The following is a 17,169-nucleotide window of genomic DNA, read 5'->3' on the forward strand; positions in this document are numbered from 1 at the left end:
CGGGCGGCGGGCGGGCGCGTCGCTGCGTGCCGGGCTGGCGGTGGAGGTTTTAGGGTTCGCTGACAGGCAGCGGCCGTCCTCCCGCCTCCGCCTTCCAGAGTGCTGGAGGACGGGTGTGCCCCCCCCCCATCCTTCCCCTTCTCGCACCGGGATAGAATTCGGGACCTTGCGCTTGCACGCAGGCGCCACCCAGCCGCGCTCCCGCGTGCCTTGGAACCATCCAGTGGGGGGCCGGGGACGCGGCTCAGCGGGGCCTGAGCTCCGGTCCCCGGCCGCAACGGAGCGAAGGTGGGATAGGGATCCAGCGGGCGTACTTTCTGGGTGTCGACGATGCCTTAAAGAGACGCGGCTGTCGTGGGGGCACGCACCCGTGACCCCAGCTACTTGGGAGCCTGAGGCGGGAGGATCGCAGGTTCAAATCCAGCCCAGGCAATTTAGCAGGGTCTGGTTTGAAAAGGAAGCAAGAAGGCCTGCGGCTGAGTGCGAGAGCAGCTGCCTAGCATGAGGGAAGTTCTGAGTTCAATCCGTGGTCTTACCAAAAAATCAAAACCAAAACCAAGATGCCACACACTACCAGAAGAGGAGAAATTGTAACTTCTGTTTGTGGAAACGGTTTATTTGGTTTTGGGTTTCCCGAGGTTCAGGCACTCGAAGAGGAAGGTTGCTGGTAGGTTGTTAAAAAAGCAGTCCGCACTAGAAAGAAAAGTTTGTGAGTTATCTTCACAACGATGTTGTTGCAACCATGGCAGGAAGCGGGCTCCTAGAGGGAGCACACAGCCAAGGACATGCCAGGCACAGGATTTGGTGTTCAGGGCGGTGGAGTGCGAAGGACTCCTGAGAGGAAAGCAGAAGGAGTGGCTGGCAAGAGAGTTCACGCCAGGGAGGTTTACCAGGTGTGGCAAAGGTTTCAGCAGCGTCCTGTCCCTGAAGCAGCAAGCCCAAGAGGACTGATGGCCTGTGATAGCTCCGAGTGGGGCCCACTGCTGGCCCTACAAGTGATCGTTTTAGCAGGCTGGGAAAGGCAGAAGCCAGACTACAGAAAATTACTACAAAAAAGGAAAAAGGGGGGAGGGGCGGTATATAGTTCAGCGGAATAAGCGCCTGCCTGGCTTGCGCAAGGTCCTGAGTTCAATCCCTGCTGGTACAAAAAAGAAAGAAAATTGCTACAGGGTGGATGTGGAAGTAGAAGCAACAGTTTTATCAGCCAGGCTTTCCAGAAAATCGGCCGCAAGCTGGGGATGGTGACACATCGGTCTAAACCCAGCTCTTGCGAGGCTGAGGCAGAAAGGCTCACTGCAAGTAGGAGGCCAGCCTGGATTACAGAGTGAGTTCAAATCCAGATATAGTGAGACCATGTCTCCAAAAAAAAAAAAGGAAAGCAATGACAAAGAGGGATGGAGTCCAAGTTCTAGAAGGTGGAGGGGTGTGTTGTCTTCAGTAGTAAATCTGAGTTGTAGTAGAACGGGCAGAGGTGAAGGCTGGGCATGGTGGTGTGCTGGCGCACGCCTGCAGTCCTCCCTGAAGCAGGAAGATTGTTTGAGATCAGCCTGGCCTACAAAATGAGTCCAAGGCCAGCCTGAGCTGTATAGTGAGTCGGGAATTGAACTCAGGCCCTTGCACTTGCCAGGCAAGAACTTATTCTACTAAGCTATCTCCCCAGCCCCAAGACCCTATCTCAAGAGGACATTTTTTTTTTTAAAGGAGAGGTGTAACTACTACCCATTCTCCTTGCCCAAGCCCAGTTTTCTTGGAAAATAAAACAAGTCCCCCCCCCAAAAAAAAAAAAAATTGAATTAGGGCTGGGGAGCTGGCTCAGTAGAATAAGTGCTTCCCTGGCAAGCGCAAGGGCCTCAGTTCAATCCCCGGTTCTGAAAAAAAAAAAAAAAACCAAAAAACAAGTCCCCAGATAATTCAGATGAAAACAAAAGCATCTGGAGAAAGAGACAGAGAAAGAACAAAACTAAGCCTAAAGTCCAGCAATAAAAGGATTAGCTAGTAACATGCAATTATGTCCTAGGACATTTTGCTGGATTGCTTAAACTAATTCTGTCTTGGGTGGGACACTACTAGCAGAGCTGTGGTCTGTGTTAGATAAGGCTCTGGGTAAAGGTTCTGTCTGTCAAGTACATTGTTAAACTATCTTGTGCTAGTTTGAGGACTTTTTTCTTTTCAGTCCTGAAGATTGAGTCTGGGATCTTCACACTGAGCTCTACCCCTGACCCTATTTACTGTTTATCTGAGAGTCTTGCTAAGTTGCGAAGTCACAAAACTCCCCACAGGCTTAAACTTGTAGTCTTCCTGCCTCAGCCTCCTGGAGTGCTGGGAGGACGGCTCCTAGTGTGATTTTTAAAAATAGCTTTTCCTCTAAGAAAGTCAAATTGTATTATTTGAAAAGACAATAATTTGATTATATGTATACAAATATGTCTTTAAGCCCGAACTAATTCTTTGTCAATATAATGTTTTACATTTTGAACCATTTCAGATTTCAAAGTAGAACTCCAAATATTCTTTGCTTTGCTTTCTTTTTGAGACAGGACATTGCTGTGTAGTTCAGGATGGCCTTGAACTCCTTTGTAGTTTGGGCTGGCCTCAAACTCATGACAGTCCTCCTGCCTCAGCCTCTCAAGTGCTGGGATTATAGGCCACTCTGCTTCGCAAAATACACATGTTAAAAATCTGTAGAAAGACCAAAAAATCCCCAAATGTGAAATATTCGTGCTCAAGCATTTCCGATAAGGCCACTCACCCTGTGACTTCACTGCTCCCTGATAAAAGTTCTCAGCTCTGCGGGCGCTCTGTCTCTGTCTCTGTCTCTGTCTCTGTCTCTGTCTCTCTCTCTCTCTCTCTTTCTCTCTGTCTCTCACTCTGTCTCTCTCTGTCTCTCTCTCTGTCTCTCTCTCTCTCTCTCTCTCTCTCTGGAGTGCTGACAACTGCCCCGTTTCTGCCCTCTCAAGATACAGCAAGCTAAGTAGAATTCTATCTGGGGCTGTTCTTTCAAAGAGAAACGGGGGAGGGGGACCAGGAACTGTCCCAGTGGTCCCTTCCCCCTTGCCCAGCCTCGTTCCCTGGTTCAGGGGCTGTGCCTTCGGAACAGCTCACTCCCAGGAACCTACCGGGGTGGGGTGGGGAGAGGCCCGCCACCCTGGGCTACCCAGCAGGCAGCGTCCAGCTGTGGGCGCCTCCAGAGGGTGGTGACTAAACAAACAGGGTCACAGGAGCTGCAGGAGTTACCTTCCTGGCCCTGCCAGCACGTGCTGAAGCCAGAGTCCCCAGTTCTAAAAGCTGGCTTCCTAGTGTGGTGCGGTGGCCAGCTGTGTGTTTGTGCGGCCAGCCAAGCCTTCCATCGGTGCCCCCCCAGGCAGCAGAGGGTCCCGAGGGACACGGTGCGCACTGTCCTGCCTCTGCTCACTGCTGGCGCAGAGGCAGCTGAGCACCACCCTGGTCGTTGGGGCTCATCTTTCTCACCTCTGGCTCTCTCTCCCACCCCACCGGGACTTTGATGTGGTGCCAAGGGCGTGGGGTGGTGTTGGCTGCACTTGTGAATAAGCCTCTTCTTTCCTGTTTGGCAGAGTTCATTTTTCTCCTGTCTGAACAATGGTGTCTGGAGAAATCCGTGAGCTACCAGGCTGTAGAAATCCTGGAAAGGTAAGCCCTGAGCAGAGGCCCTGCAGGCCACAAGAGGCAGCACCCTGGCGCCCTCAGGCCGGCCGCAAGCTGGCGGCTCACCCTCCCTTACTTGCTAACGTGAGCACCCCAGCCGCTTGGAACAGCGTGCAGCAGGGGAGGCTCCCGCACCCTTGTGGCAGGTGTGCAGCTCACGCCCTGCCCTCCCCGAAGGTTTATGGTCAAGCAGGCAGAGGCCATCTGCGCCCAGGCCGCAGCCCAGCGGGGGGACAGGGAGCGCGCAGAGGCTCGGGACTGGCGGGCTCAGAAGGAGCAGCTCTGCAGCAGGTTTGCCCTGCGCCTGGTGTCCTGTGTTCAGCTGGCCAGCAAGCTTTCCTTCCACTACAAAGTAAGCCGGGAGCTGCTGGGGGCTGCCTGAGGGTTACCGAGAACTGGCTCATGGGAGGCGGCTGTGGGAGGCTCAGGCCTAGGCCAGGTGACACTGCGCGGGTGGAAAGTCCAGAGCGCAATTAGAATCCCGAGCGCACCCCCTAAGCACACAGTCACACAGAGGCCGTCATTCAATAGCCCCAAGTCCTGTTTCTGAGCTCTTAACTGCTGGACAGATGCCACTGTTCACACAGGTCACCTGTCCTTCCCTCCACCTAAGGACAGTTTACAAAGGGGCCTGGACTGCCAGCCTGTCGGCAGTAAAGGCAGGCAGCCACGCTGAGGAAGGGCACAGTGTGGCTGCAGTACTCTGTCTGTCCAGCGAAGTGTCATTCCTGCCACACATGCTGGTCTCCTCTGTGACTGGAGGCCATGCTGGGCACCAGGGCTGCAGCACTGAAAACCCTGATGGTGTAGGAGGAGTTCACCAGGGCTCAATGCAGACTGCCAGGAAAGCCCCGTGACAGCCATGTGCCCAGGGAAAGCAGCTCTGCGGCCCTAAGCAGAGAGGGGCCAGTTAGCGTGATGGGGAGGGCTCGGGAGGAGGGAGCAGGCAAGCTCATGGCCTGTGGTGAGGCTGGGGGGGACACAGTGCTGCGGGGGCTGGAATGAAGCGGATGGGTCAGGCCCGCGGAGCCGGTGTCCGACTCCACCCTTGGTTTTCCTTGGTTCAGATCATCAACAACCTCGTGGCCTTGCACTTCCTCCAGGCCCTGGGGTATCCGTACACGAAGGAGGAGCTGCTGGAGTCGGAGCTGGACGTCTTGAAGTCCCTGGACTTCCAGATCAACCTCTCCACTCCCCTGGAGTATGTGGAGATGCTCCTGGAAGTTTTAGGTAGCTCATCACACCAGGGAACACAGCTTGGAGATGACAAAAATGATTCCAGAGCTTTGGGAACAGCGGGCGGGACCTTCCAGGGAGGAAGAGTAGGAGGACTGTGGTGCCCTGGGTAACCACGGTGTCCCCTTCGGCACTGCCAGGGGAAAGAGCTCTGAGGCTTAGCAGCTGGTTCCCACCTGGGCTCTGCACACACTTTTCTTACTGCAGAGTCAGAGTAGACTTTATGGACAGGAATAAAAGGAACAGCCAGGCTTGGTGGTGCAGGCCTGTGACCCCAGCATTCAGGAGGCTGAGGCAGGAAGATTGCTTTGAGTTAGAGGCCAGCCTGGGTTACAGAGTGACTTCAAGGTCAGCTGGAACTGCGCAGTAGAACCCTGTCTTAAAAAGACAAAAAAATAAAAAGGGGCTAGGGAGATGGCTCAGTGGAATAAGCGCTTCCCAGGCAAGCACAAGGGCCTGAGTTCAATCCCTGGTTCCGCCAAAAAAAAAAAAAAAAAAAAAAAAAAAAAAAAAAAAAAAAAAAAAGACAAAAAAATAAAGGAACAACTCCTGACTGGCACATATACTACAGATGGAGGCTTCTTGCTTGTTCTTTTGTCCTTTAAAGCTGACCTTCTGCTCCTGGAGCTTAGAGACCAGGAGCTGGACAGCGCGCACAGCAGCGGGTGGGCAGAGCGCAGCGGCGCGGTGCCCACCGCCTCCCTCCCGCCCAGGGTACAACGGCTGCGCGGTCCCGGCCACACAGCTGCACGCTACCTGCCTGACCCTGCTCGACCTGGTCTACCTTCTGCACGAGCCTGTGTACAGGAGCCTGCTGAGGTCTGCCGTGGGGAACACCTCGCCCAGTGAGCTGCAAGGGTACGGGCGTCCCGGGCGGTGGCCGCAGGGCAGCGCAGGGTGGGCCGGGCTGGTGCCCACCCAGCAGGGCTCAGCAGCTTTTCCTTTTACCTCTATGTTCCTTCAGGCAACACACTTTCCTTCCTAGCTTCTCCTTCCTAGCCGTCCATAATGTGGGATCACTACACTGCTTTTATAGTCACTTGGGAGAAAAAGCCAGTCACGGGTCCAAGTTGGCCAGAAGTGTTACTGTGAGTCAGCTGTCAGAGGGACAGGGAGGCAACAGAAGCTGCTGGCACTCGGCGGGGGCTTGCGTTCAGCCCCGCTGAGCGCCAGCAGGGCACCGGCAGGTAGGCAGGGCCTGGCCACTGCCGGCCTGAGCGTCCAACACCCGAGGTCCCAGCTGAGGCCCCGGCACGGTCCAGCTGTGAGGCCAGCGTGGCTTTAATCCCTCAGGGAGAAGTTCGGGTCGGTGGAGGAGGACTTCATGCTCCTGGCAGCAGGCGTCATTGCAGCGAGCGCTTTCATCCAGAACCACGCGTGCTGGAGCCAGGTGAGCAGACGGCAGAGCCTGCTGCAGGGGCGCGGCTCCGCGTGGGCCACCGAGAGCAGGACCCAGACTCCTAGCGTCAGCGCGCCCTGCCCTGGGGCGGGGTGGCCCGGAGGCCACCGGTGGGCCTGCTCCCTCCTGGGACGTGGCAGCCGCGCGGCGTTGTTCAGGTCTTAGTGCTCGCGGCCCACCACTGTGAGAACTGAGGTGACCTTCCCCAGCACCCATCTCGCACTCCTCGGAAGAGGCCAAGCGCATCTCTGTGCCGACACTGTGAGCAAAGGTGCCCCGATGCGGCGTGGGCCCCAGTGAGTGCAGGGGTCTGCCGAGTCGCTGCTGTGGACTGAGGCAAGCGCACAGCGGGCCGCAGAGCCCCGCAAGCGCGTGACAGGAAGCCCGTCTGTCTGCTCCGCAGGTCGTGGGGCACCTGCAGAGCATCACCGGCATCGCCTCCGGGAGCATAGCCGAGTTCTCCCACGCGGTCCTGACCCACAGCGTCGGAGCCAGCACTCCAGGGCGGCGGCAGCCGGTGCCTCCCCCCCCAGGCCGCCTGGGCCGCAGGGCCACCGAGGCGGGCAGAAGCTGCTGAGGCCAGTGGCCTCCCACGTGGACGCTTGCGCTCAGGCTGGCAGGAGCCCAGCCTCGGGGAGCCGACGAGTGCCAAGTTTAGGCTTGCTCTGCATGCCCACGGAGGAGCCATTGGGCACAAGCATGTCCTTTCTGTCACACCAGACTGAGTGTCAGAGAGCTGGGCTGAGGTAGATTGCTGGTGGTGGTGGTCATTTATGTCTAACAAGCTATTTCTGGGTGTCCTTTAATTTCATGAATAGGGACTGTTGAACACAGGGATAAGTGTGGGCCAAGAGTCCCTGAAAGGAGACTCCGGGTGACCCTGTCACAGAGCTTGCCCGTATCTCCTTTGATGTAAGGTCCCTGTTCTTCCACCGAGAGCAACACAGTAAGTATGCTTTCTCTGTGAAGGTCTGTTTTCACTAGGATGTTGGAGTTTTTCCCTAGTTTTTTTTTTTCCCCAAAGGCTGTTGAGCTGTATTCCTGGCTCTTTCCCTAGTTTAAAAACTAAAACTATGCCATCTTCATGTTCCATCAGGACTGCCACATACTTGCGCTTAAGTCGGTTTTCCCAGAATACAAAGTACACAGCGGCCCTCACAGCTACCACATTGTAGCAAACCTTTTATTACAAATTATACAGCCTCTCCAGACCCGCTCCAACCCGCGTGGCCCAGCCCACTGCGGAGCGCAGTGCTCAGGGTCGGAGGTGGGGGCGGGCGGGCGGCCGAGGGGCGCAGCGGGCGCGTCGCAGGATGGCACCCGGAGCCGCCGAGGTCATTCCCCGTCCTCCGGCAGCGCCCTCGCACAGCTCAGCGTCTCAGTGGAGAGGCGGAGCGTCTACTCCGCATGTTAAGGATAGGAGGTTGAGAAAAAATCCAGCGACAGCAAGTCAACTCCAGTTCAACTCAGTTAAATAAAAGAAACTTACATGAGTCGTTTTTTCAGGGAGAAAGGCAGGCATGAGTGTCAGTAAAGGCCAGGCCGGGGCGGGGGCTGGGGAGGGGGGCTGCGATTCCGGAAAGCACCTGCCACACATCGCCCTAAAATAAAGCGGTTTTCGGGGATTGTTGTCTCTTAGGGTATTGTAAATATGTGCCGATTAATATCACCCAAATTTAATTCAAAACTTTTTTTTTCAAACAAAACAAAATTTAAAGCCTTTAAGGCAAACATCCCCCTAAGAAAAAGGAAGTCATTTGTTATAAAACTGCGAGGAGACCCAGGCCAGACCCCACTTCAGGTTGGTCAGCATGAACTTGAGTGCTTTCGTCCACTGCTCCTCGGAGTTGAACTGGGTTTTGATGGAGTAGGAGCCCCCACTGCCGCCAGTGTCCTCGATCTTGCCCTTCTCCACGTCCATCCTGCGGGCGGCACACAAGCGAGCTCTGTAACTGAGCCCCAGCTAAGGTGGCGCGGGCCAGCAGCAGGGGAGGGACAGATCATGGGACCGTTGGCGTCATCTACCAGAGCTCCTGGCGGGGGACCATGTTGTGTTTTGGACTTGCTTGAAAGTCCAACATCAAGAAGGCTGTCACAAGAGCCTATTGTCACTGTGAAGTACAGGGACAGGACACACACCCAAACAGCTGAGAAGCCTGCAGGGGTGAGGGAGGGTCACAGCGCTTGTGACTGTGATCCTGGGCTTTCCTGAGCTCACGCGAGGAAAGCAGCCTGTGTCAGGTGACAGCTCAACCTTCCCGTCTCGGGCTAGAGTTTCCACCCATCCTGGACGCTCGAGAGGCATTCCTGTACATTTCCAGAGGCCTCGGGGGAAAACACACCTCCCACTGCACAGCAGTTGAGCTCTGCCAAGAAAACCCCAGAACCACCCGAGACTCCAGGACCCAGCAGCTGCACACCGCCTGCCTGCAGCGCCGGGTCAGCCGCAGCCCGGTGGCATCGGGCCTGTGATGGCTGCTGCCTCCCACCACGGAAGGGATGTGGCTTTGCCCACGTTTTCATGGCCCTCCCCGCCACTCAATGTGGTCCTTCTGCAAGCTCCCCCAGTGCGGGTGGGGATGGTACTGACCTGTAAGGAAGACAAAACCGAGTCTCGCCCTTCTCAACCTCTTCTTTGAACTGCTGCACACAGTCCAAGAAAGCCACCATAGCATGGTCAAACTTATTGTCCCAGAAAAACCGCAGCCCTCCAGAACAGTACAACGGCAGCTCCTGTCCCAGTGAGAGAGGAGCTGTGGTCACAGCGCTAGGACAGGTGACCTGAGGTGGGTCCCAGTCCTTTGACCTCTCCTGCCATCCTCCATCTGTATCCACTGGAAAGGAGTGTGGCACGACCTTGTACAACAAGGCAAGGTCTCCCAGCAGGGGCTGCGCCAACCCCACCCTGCACGGCCGCTCCTCAGCCCGGCCCACGTGGTCTGAACTGCCCTGCCCTTCTGGACGGGCGGAAAGCCTGACTGTCCAGAGCCACACGGGCTCTAGGCACCGGGCCTGCGTGGAGTGTTCAGTCTGAGCCGCACACTGACTGATGCTGCTACCAGGCAAACCCTTTTTTGTTTTTCTCAGTGCCAGGGATGGAAGCCAATGCTTGGTATATGCCAGGCACGTGCTCCAGTGAGCTTCAGCCCCAGGCTCAAAACAGAATCGTCTTGCTAGGCGGACTGAGAACTGTGTACCTTGGATTTGTCTGCCAGGGACTCCAGGTACGAATGGTTTCCATAGGGAACAAGCCGATACCTAAAGTGAGGAAGACGGAGATGGATCCGTGACTCTTCCCAAGTGACAGCTGGCTCTTCGATCTGCTTCCTCCCAAGAACTTCTGGTCTCACTCCCTGCCTTCCCTCCCACTGCCCTGCAGGAGGAGACCTCGGTGGAGACCTTGCTGCCCAGTACGGTAGCACGCGTTTGTGAGGCTAGGATTTTTTTGGAGGGGTGGGTATCAGGGATCAAACTCGGGACCCTGGGCTTGCCAGGCAGGCGCTTATGCCCGAGCTACATCCTCAGCCCTGAGCCCAGTACTCTGGATGATGAGGCAGGATCCGGGGCTTGGGGCTAGCCCACACTACATGAGTTCAAGGCCAGCCTGGACCACATAGCAAGACTTCTCAAAAAACAAAAACAACTTTATTAAAAAAGTGCATTTATAGGGCTGACCAGATAGCTCAGTGGAGCTCAGCGGACTGAAACACCTGCTAGGCAGACACAGGGACCAGAGTTCAATCCCCAGCCTGCTGTGCCAGCGCCCCCCACCACCACCAGGGTGCGTGAGACGGTGACTGAGAAGCTGAAAACAGGAGGCTCACGAGTCTGATCTGTGTAGAGGCCTTGTGGACCCTGTACTAAATAAAAAGCCCTGCATGTATTACATAAATGTCTGAGGCCCTCCCTTTCACAAACTAATATGTGTTTAGAGTAAGATATTTATTTCTTTATTTTCTTGGTCTTTTTGAGACAAGGTTTCACTATGCAGTACAGGCTGGCCTTGAACTCACAGGAATCCTGCCTCAGCCTTCCGAAGGGTCAGATTTAACAAATAACTGAAACTTTCTCGAGGTTTTATAACGCTGGAACCACTGATCACCCTGTCAGCGGGAAAAACCTTGACAGATGGAAAACCAGACTCGAACAGAAAGGGGCGACCACCACCCTGCGGGGACCTCCAGGAGCTGCACACCCCTCTTGGCAGCCTGGTCCCTCACCTCTGAAACTTTAGGCCCATTTTACTGGCTAGGGCGTGCAGCAGCAGCACAGTCTGGCCCCAGGCAGCGTTGATCTCATTCCACTCCACAGGGACACTGGGCAGGCGGCCCAGCCTGAAGTTGTTGATAGTGCCGAACTGGCCGCTGTGCCTGTGGGAGGGAGAAGACGGCCCACTCTGGCGCCCGTGCCCAAGCTCCAGGCAGCATGTCCCCTAGGTGCCCACCGCTTAAGGCGCCTTTCCCTCCACTCAGGTGGTAAAGCAGAAACTAGGGTACCCTCAAACACTGAGCTCCCACCCCCTCAACACCTGCAGGCTCGGGCTGGGCTCACCAGCAGGGCCCCTGCTTTGCATCCACAAGGCCCTGGGTTTGATCCCCAGCACCACCCATGCACGCAGAGGTGACCCCTGCGCGCTCCTGGATCCGTCCACTTCTATCTCCTCCTCTGAACTCGGCCTGACTCCTCCCTCCCGTTCCCAGCCCCTCGTGGGAAGCGAAGCTGTGGACACGGGTGGTCTCTTGGATGGAGACAACATCCCGTAAGTGACAGGCTCGAGCGCGCCATGGGAGTCCAGCCATCAGCTGGGCCCGCCCCGTCACACACGGTGGCAGGCACCTGGCTAGGGGAAGGTGACCCATCATCCTGCTTCGGGGGAGGTAGGCCCGGCCCAGGAGACACCAGTGAGGGTCCAGGGCTGCAGCACTCCTGCCACACCAAGCCCGCCCTTCCTCACCAGATATGGAAGGTGGCGTTGAAGACGTTGGTCTTCTTCAACTTGTCCAGCTGCGTCTGGGCGTAGCGCATCTGGTTCTCCACACTCTTGAGCTCATCGTCCAGCTCCAGCTGCTGCCGCTTGAATTCGCTGTACTCCCGCTGGTACCTGCGACAGCCAGGCCCGAGGGCGCTTGCTGGGCCGTTTCGCAGACCACAGCTCCCTCTGGGCAAGGCACTTCCGGTATCTGCGTGGACCCAGTCAGAGCGCATGTGTGCCTTAGCTGCTGGCTACTTTGTGTGGGAGGCACAAAAATGATTCTAGTTGCCCAGATGCAGAAAAGATGGAGGAGAAAAGGACTCCCTGTACTGCAACTGAAAACGCTCTTCTCTTTTTCAGAAGCGAGCAGAGCGGCCCCTTCCACACACCAGCCCTACGGGACCCCCTCCCCTCGCTTCCCAGCGCATCATCTTCCCAGCACCAACACCAGCACGCCCCTCACACTGTCTGGTAAACCCCACTGTCTTCTTCAGTGCGGACACTGCGTCCCTCAGGAGCCAGCGCTCTCTCAGGCCAAGGCCACCACGGGACTTGAGCCCGGCTGGAACGAACAGGGGCTGCCAAGGGCTGCTCACCCTAGCTAGCTGCTCCCTCAGGAAAGGGCCCAGACTGCAGCCTTGGCCAGCACCCTCTTTAACTAGCACCCTTTTTTCATTGGATCACACTGACCTTTTGTCCCTGACCCCCTACAGACCCCCAGGGAAAAAAATCTGAATGTGGTAGCACACGCTTGCAAGCCTCAGGAGCAAGCAAACCTAGGCTCCGCTGCCTGCCACGCACACGCACACAGAACCCCTCGCGGGGGCCGCCCTCAGCCACAGTGGCGGGCGGGCGCACAGGGCCAGGGCACGCACTGGGCTTCCTCCTGGTCCAGCCGCTCGGTCTCCGCCTGCACGGTCTCCAGGTTCTCAGCCACCGCCTTGCGGCTCTTCTCCACCTCCTCCAGCTCCTGGATCAGCCGCTTCTCCTCCAGGGCCAGCTCCTCCAGCTCCCTCTGCAACTGCTCACTGTCATCCTCTGTCATCTGCTCCAGGATCTCCAGACAGTGCCTGTGGGGACAGTGACAGATGGCGCACTTGACAGGGAAGCCAGGAGTAGGGCTCGGTGCACGGAGGATGCGCTCACTTGTAGTTCTGACACTCGTTCTCAGTGACGTTGAGCTGTGTGTCCAGCTGGTCCAGGAGCGTATCCGTGCACTCCTCACACAGCGGGTGATCCACATCTGTCTGGCCTGACATGATGTCGAACAGGTCACCAGTGACCTGGAAGTGCGGGAAGGTCAGGGCGGCCACACCACACCAATGGGCCTGCTGCTCGCCACAGACCGGGCCCACTTGCCTTCAGCCTGCGGCTGAGGTTCTCCATGGTGCCGCCGTCTGACGCCTCCCCAATAAGTGTGAAGCTGTTGGCGCTCTCCGTGGACATCATCCTGCAGGCGCCCCAGCCCAGGGCTACATGACAGGCTTGAAGGCCCGGCCCACCCACCTCCCAAGGGTGCCTCTTCCCTGGGGAGGCCCTGCTGGGCTCCACGGGGCACTCAGCCCGAGGAGGCCCTGGCAGATTACAGAGGAGTGGCCGTGCTGTGCTCGCAGCAGAGAGGGCAGGGTGTCGGAAAGGCATCCTGTGGGAAGCAGCACGGCCCTCGGCCCTCGGCCAGGGACACTAGAGCCCGCATGCTGGAGGCGCTGGCTCCCGGAGCTGCTCAGAGCCGCCTCTGTAATCAGCCAGCGCCCAGCCTCGCCCTCAGCTCCCATCAGTGCTAGCATCCGTACCCTGGTGCGAATGGCTATGAAAACTGATAGGGGGGCTGGAGAGATGGCTCAGTGGTCTAAAGCACCTACTTAGAACAAGCTTGGCAAAGCATCAGGGACCGCGGTTCAATCCCCCAGCACCACATGCCAGCCCGCCCCGCCCCCTGGTGGGCTGAGCTGGCCACACACACACACCACACTCTCTCTCTCTCTCTCTCTCTCTCTCTCTAATAAAAAAAAAAAAAAAAAAATTAAAAAAAAAAGAAAACTGATAGGGCCTGCGGGGTGGAGGGCCAGGGCAAGGGGGCCCGAGGCAGGGCGCCAACTCCTCTGTAGCACCCAGCTCAGGCCTTTGACTCTGAGCTGAGACCCCACTGGCCTTTGGTAGGGAACAGGAATGGGCCGGGCAGAGCAGGCACCTGGCTGGGAGGATGAACCTGCGGGAGACTCCATCCTGGCGCGTTTCAACAAATGGCTCCTGGTAAAGAGAGCAGGGGGTTAGCGTGCTGCAGCAGCCGCATGGCTACTGGCTCTTCCCTCCGCTGACCTCACAAGCCCCAGGAAACCAGATGTAAGGAACAGGATTTTCTTGGTACAGGAAAGCCACAGTATTGTTCGATTTATTTTGGTGCGGAGCAGCATTTCCTAGCTATGTTTACTCAATTTATTTATTTTGCAGAACCGGGGATTGAACTCAGGCCCTTGCGCTTGCCAGGGAAGCGCTTATTCCACTGAGCCATCTCCCCAGCCTGTTTACTCAATTTATGATGAACTTTGCATTTCTGAATGTGCAGCGGCCAGGGATGGGCACAGAACACCCTGACCGTGCTGCAAGGAGAAGGCCAGCGCAGATGCGGCGAGGCTCGCGTGCAGGCAGTCCTGTGACAGCACTGGTAGGTGAGTCACAGAAGTCAGCGGCTGGCCCTTGGCCTCTTCTAGGGCTTTCTCTGGCAACCTGCAGAAATCCCCAGCTACTTCCTGTCACCTGGACAGGACAAGCCTCAGGTGTGTGCTTAGTGCTGCCTGACAGGAAGGGGCCCAAGCACGGCCGCCCCACTGTGTTCCTGGCCTAGCTGCGCCCCTAGGCCTCCGGCCCCACCCTGTTCCCCAGGGCAGCTTCCTGGGGTGCCCTGCATAGCCGCGGTCTGTGCTCACAGCCGCATCCCTGCACGCGCACCAGAGCTCGCCAGCTGTGTCAGGAGACCTGCAGACGGCACTGCTCTTACCTCTCCTGGATTAGGCTCCTCCTCCTGGGCCTCTCCTGGCTTCACCTGGACTGTGGTAAGTAACGGAGCTAGAAGCAAGAAAAATACTGAGCGAGAAAGTCTTTTTCTTTTTTCTTTTTTGCAGAACTGGGGATTGAACTCAGACCCTTGCGCTTGCCAGGCAAGTGCTTATTCTACTGAGCCATCTCCCCGGCCCCTCTTTTTCTTTTTTAAGACAGGGTGTCACTAGGTAACCCAGGCTGGTCTCGAACTCGTGGCCAGTCTTCTATAAGCAGGAGGACTCATTAAAGTATAGGAAAAGAATCTTGGGGCTGGGGAGATGGCTCACTGGAATAAGCACTTCCCTGGCAAGAGCAAGGGCCTAAAAAAAAAAAAAAAAAAGAGCAAGGCCCTGAGTTCTATCCCCAGTTTCACCAAAAAAAAAAAAAAAAAAAAAAAAAAAGGGAAAGAATCTTAAACATCCTCATTAACACTCCTACTCTTTCTCTTAAGTTAACATTTACACAAAGAAGAACCTATTGTCTTTTCCCTTCTCTCTGTCAAATCAAGCTAAGGGAATGGTGAAGTCGTTCTTGTGCAGTACTGTGGTCTGAATCCCACAGGGTCAAACACACACCCCACACCCCACATCCCCCTCCAGGCCTTTTTTTGGCACCAGGGATCCAACTCAGAACCTTGCATTTGCCAGGCAGGCGCTTATGTGCTGAGCCATCTCCCTGGTCCTCTCCAGGCCTCTTATTTTCAGACAGGGTCTTACTAAGTTGCCCAAGCTGGGCTTGACCTTTTGATGCTCCTGCCTCAGCCTCGCAGAGTGCTGGGATTACAGATCTGCATAATAACACATACCAGGATTACTTTAAAAAGGGCCCTTATCTTTCAAAGACGCATAGATATTTACAGTCTGTATCATCAGGGATGGAGGGACTGTTGGGGAGCTGTGAAGTATGCGGATAGCCTGGGAAACCAGTCACGGTGACAGGTACAGCAGCGGGGGGCACTTATAGGTGGGGGGCTCATGACTGCCTCTAAATTTTCCATCACAAAAGCAGGGGCTGGGGGCCAGGGAGATGGCTCAGTGGAATAAGCGCTTCCCTGGCAAGCACAAGGGCTTGAGTTCAATCCCTGGTTCCGCAAAAAAAAAAAAAAAAAAAAAAAAAAAAAAAAGCAAAAGCAGGGGCTGGGGAGATGGCTCAGTGGAATAAGCGCTTCCCTGGCAAGCTCAAGGGTCTGAGTTCAATCCCTGGTTCCGAGAAAAAAAAAAAAGAAAAGAATACTTGGAAAGAAACACATCACACATGGGGGAAAGAAACCTTTCTACTTTGTAACGCTCAGGACTCAGGACATGTGAGTGTACCCCTTTGTAAAAAGTACACAGCTAAAAGATACACAATGAAATCCTGTTTAGCAAGAACAAAAAGGTGAAAAGTACTGTCACTGGCACTAGGGAGGGGGGCTGGGGACATCACGCCGAGCGCGGCCAGGCCCTGCGCTGCTGGGCGCACTCACGTTTGGAGTCCCAGGCTTGACCTCACAGACCCTGAGCTCGGTGGCCTGGGTTCTGCTGCACAGAACAGTGACCACCAGTGACGGGAACACTCTGTGCATCTCTGAAGAGCCAGGACCACAAAGAAATGGTAAACATCAGAAGCGCTCCTGCCTGGGGCTGGAGAGATGGCTCAGTGGTCTAAAGCACCTACTTAGAACAAGCTTGGCAAATCACAGGGACCGCGGTTCAATCCCCAGCACCACAAGCCAGCCAGCCCCGCCCCCTGGTGGGTTGAGCTGCCCCCCACACACACACAATAAGGGGGCCCCTGCCGTGTGCAAGGACATCATACCACACCGCACAAACACAGCAAGATAAAAGAGGGGAACATAGCTACGGCACAGGGCGCACGCCTGCACACCTAGCGGTCAGCAGGGGTGAGGCTGGCCTGGACTACACACTGTGGCCCTGTCTCAAAAAACAAAACAAAGCCAGGCAGAATGACGCACCTCTGTAATCCCAGCACTCGGGAGGCCGAGGCAGGAGGATCGCTGTGAGTTCAAGGTCAACCCGGGCTACAAAGTGAATTCTGGGCCAGAGTGAACCGCACAGCGAGACTGGGTCTCAAAACCAAACGAACAAGCCCCGCACCCCAAACCCCACCGAAAATCATCGCTACAACCATCTTATGAGGCAGTTTTAGATTTTCCAGGAAGAAGCTGGCTCCTGGCCCATGAGCTCACTTCGGCTGGCCGCAGGATCTTCCGCCGGGAACGCAGCGGGAACGCGGACCTCCGCCGCAGACACACGCCCCGTCGGGGCGCCTTCCCGCCCGGGTGGCGACCAGGCCGCGTCCCGCCACCGCTCCCGGCGTCGCTCACCTGTGAGCTCCTGGATGGTGACGCGGTCCAGGATCTTGAAGCTGGTGTCCAGCTTCAGGGGCTGGCTGCAGCGCTGGCACACGAAGCTCACCTGCATGGTGCTGCTGCACGCCTTGGAGCCTTCCATGCCTGCGGCGCGGGGAGGCGGCGGCGTCAGGGCCCGGCCGGGGCCGGCGTGGGCGCAGCCAGGCCCGAGGCAGCGGAGGGGCCGGGGGCCCGGGGACCCAGCTCACCCTACGCTGTTCACCTCGGGACCCAGGCTCGCTCTACCGTGGCGGCGCCGCGGCCTCAGACAGGCCCCGGAGCGAGGCGTCCAGGACAGCCATTGCCCAGGCTTCAGCGCTTCCGGGAACAGCCGGGGACTTCCGGTCAGCACCGGAAGTGACGTCATCACGCACCGTGGGCGGGGAGAGCGGGCGCCCGAGGGGGAGGGGAGGGGAGGGGAGGGGGAGGGGAAGTGGGGAGGGAAAGGCGGGATCTCGGTGTTCTCAGAGTCCGTGTTCGTCCTGGAGATGTCACTCCTCCGCGGAGCCA

General features: G+C 56.7%; 2 protein-coding genes across 5 annotated transcripts; one reads left to right on the forward strand and one right to left on the reverse strand.

Annotated features, from left to right (window-relative positions):
* The first annotated feature begins 3,239 nt into the window (after positions 1–3,239).
* Cntd1 (cyclin N-terminal domain containing 1) lies at positions 3,240–7,370 on the forward strand. 3 transcript variants are annotated; one of them, XM_023718087.1, is made up of 6 exons: positions 3,240–3,648; positions 3,841–4,015; positions 4,731–4,893; positions 5,613–5,757; positions 6,193–6,289; positions 6,702–7,370. In XM_023718087.1, the coding sequence occupies exons 1-6, from the start codon at positions 3,503–3,505 to the stop codon at positions 6,873–6,875; spliced, it is 900 nt and encodes a 299-aa protein (XP_023573855.1). In that variant the 5' UTR covers positions 3,240–3,502; the 3' UTR covers positions 6,876–7,370. The 3 variants fall into 3 exon arrangements, with proteins under 3 accessions (XP_023573855.1, XP_023573857.1, XP_023573856.1); XM_023718089.1 differs by having other exon boundaries at positions 5,613–5,718; XM_023718088.1 differs by having other exon boundaries at positions 4,767–4,893.
* A 93-nt stretch (positions 7,371–7,463) lies between these two features.
* Becn1 (beclin 1) lies at positions 7,464–16,991 on the reverse strand. 2 transcript variants are annotated; one of them, XM_004633795.3, is made up of 12 exons: positions 16,883–16,991; positions 16,636–16,764; positions 14,269–14,336; positions 13,462–13,520; positions 12,630–12,720; positions 12,417–12,553; positions 12,146–12,340; positions 11,253–11,399; positions 10,519–10,668; positions 9,496–9,556; positions 8,889–9,031; positions 7,464–8,220 (listed from the first exon to the last, which is right to left on the reverse strand). In XM_004633795.3, the coding sequence occupies exons 2-12, from the start codon at positions 16,760–16,762 to the stop codon at positions 8,052–8,054; spliced, it is 1,347 nt and encodes a 448-aa protein (XP_004633852.1). In that variant the 5' UTR covers positions 16,763–16,764; positions 16,883–16,991; the 3' UTR covers positions 7,464–8,051. The 2 variants fall into 2 exon arrangements, with proteins under 2 accessions (XP_004633852.1, XP_023573854.1); XM_023718086.1 differs by having other exon boundaries at positions 16,869–16,991.
* Positions 16,992–17,169: the final 178 nt, after the last annotated feature.

Source organism: Octodon degus, unplaced genomic scaffold (assembly GCF_000260255.1).
Source record: "Octodon degus isolate 3935 unplaced genomic scaffold, OctDeg1.0 scaffold00056, whole genome shotgun sequence".
Classification (NCBI taxonomy): domain Eukaryota; kingdom Metazoa; phylum Chordata; class Mammalia; order Rodentia; family Octodontidae; genus Octodon; species Octodon degus.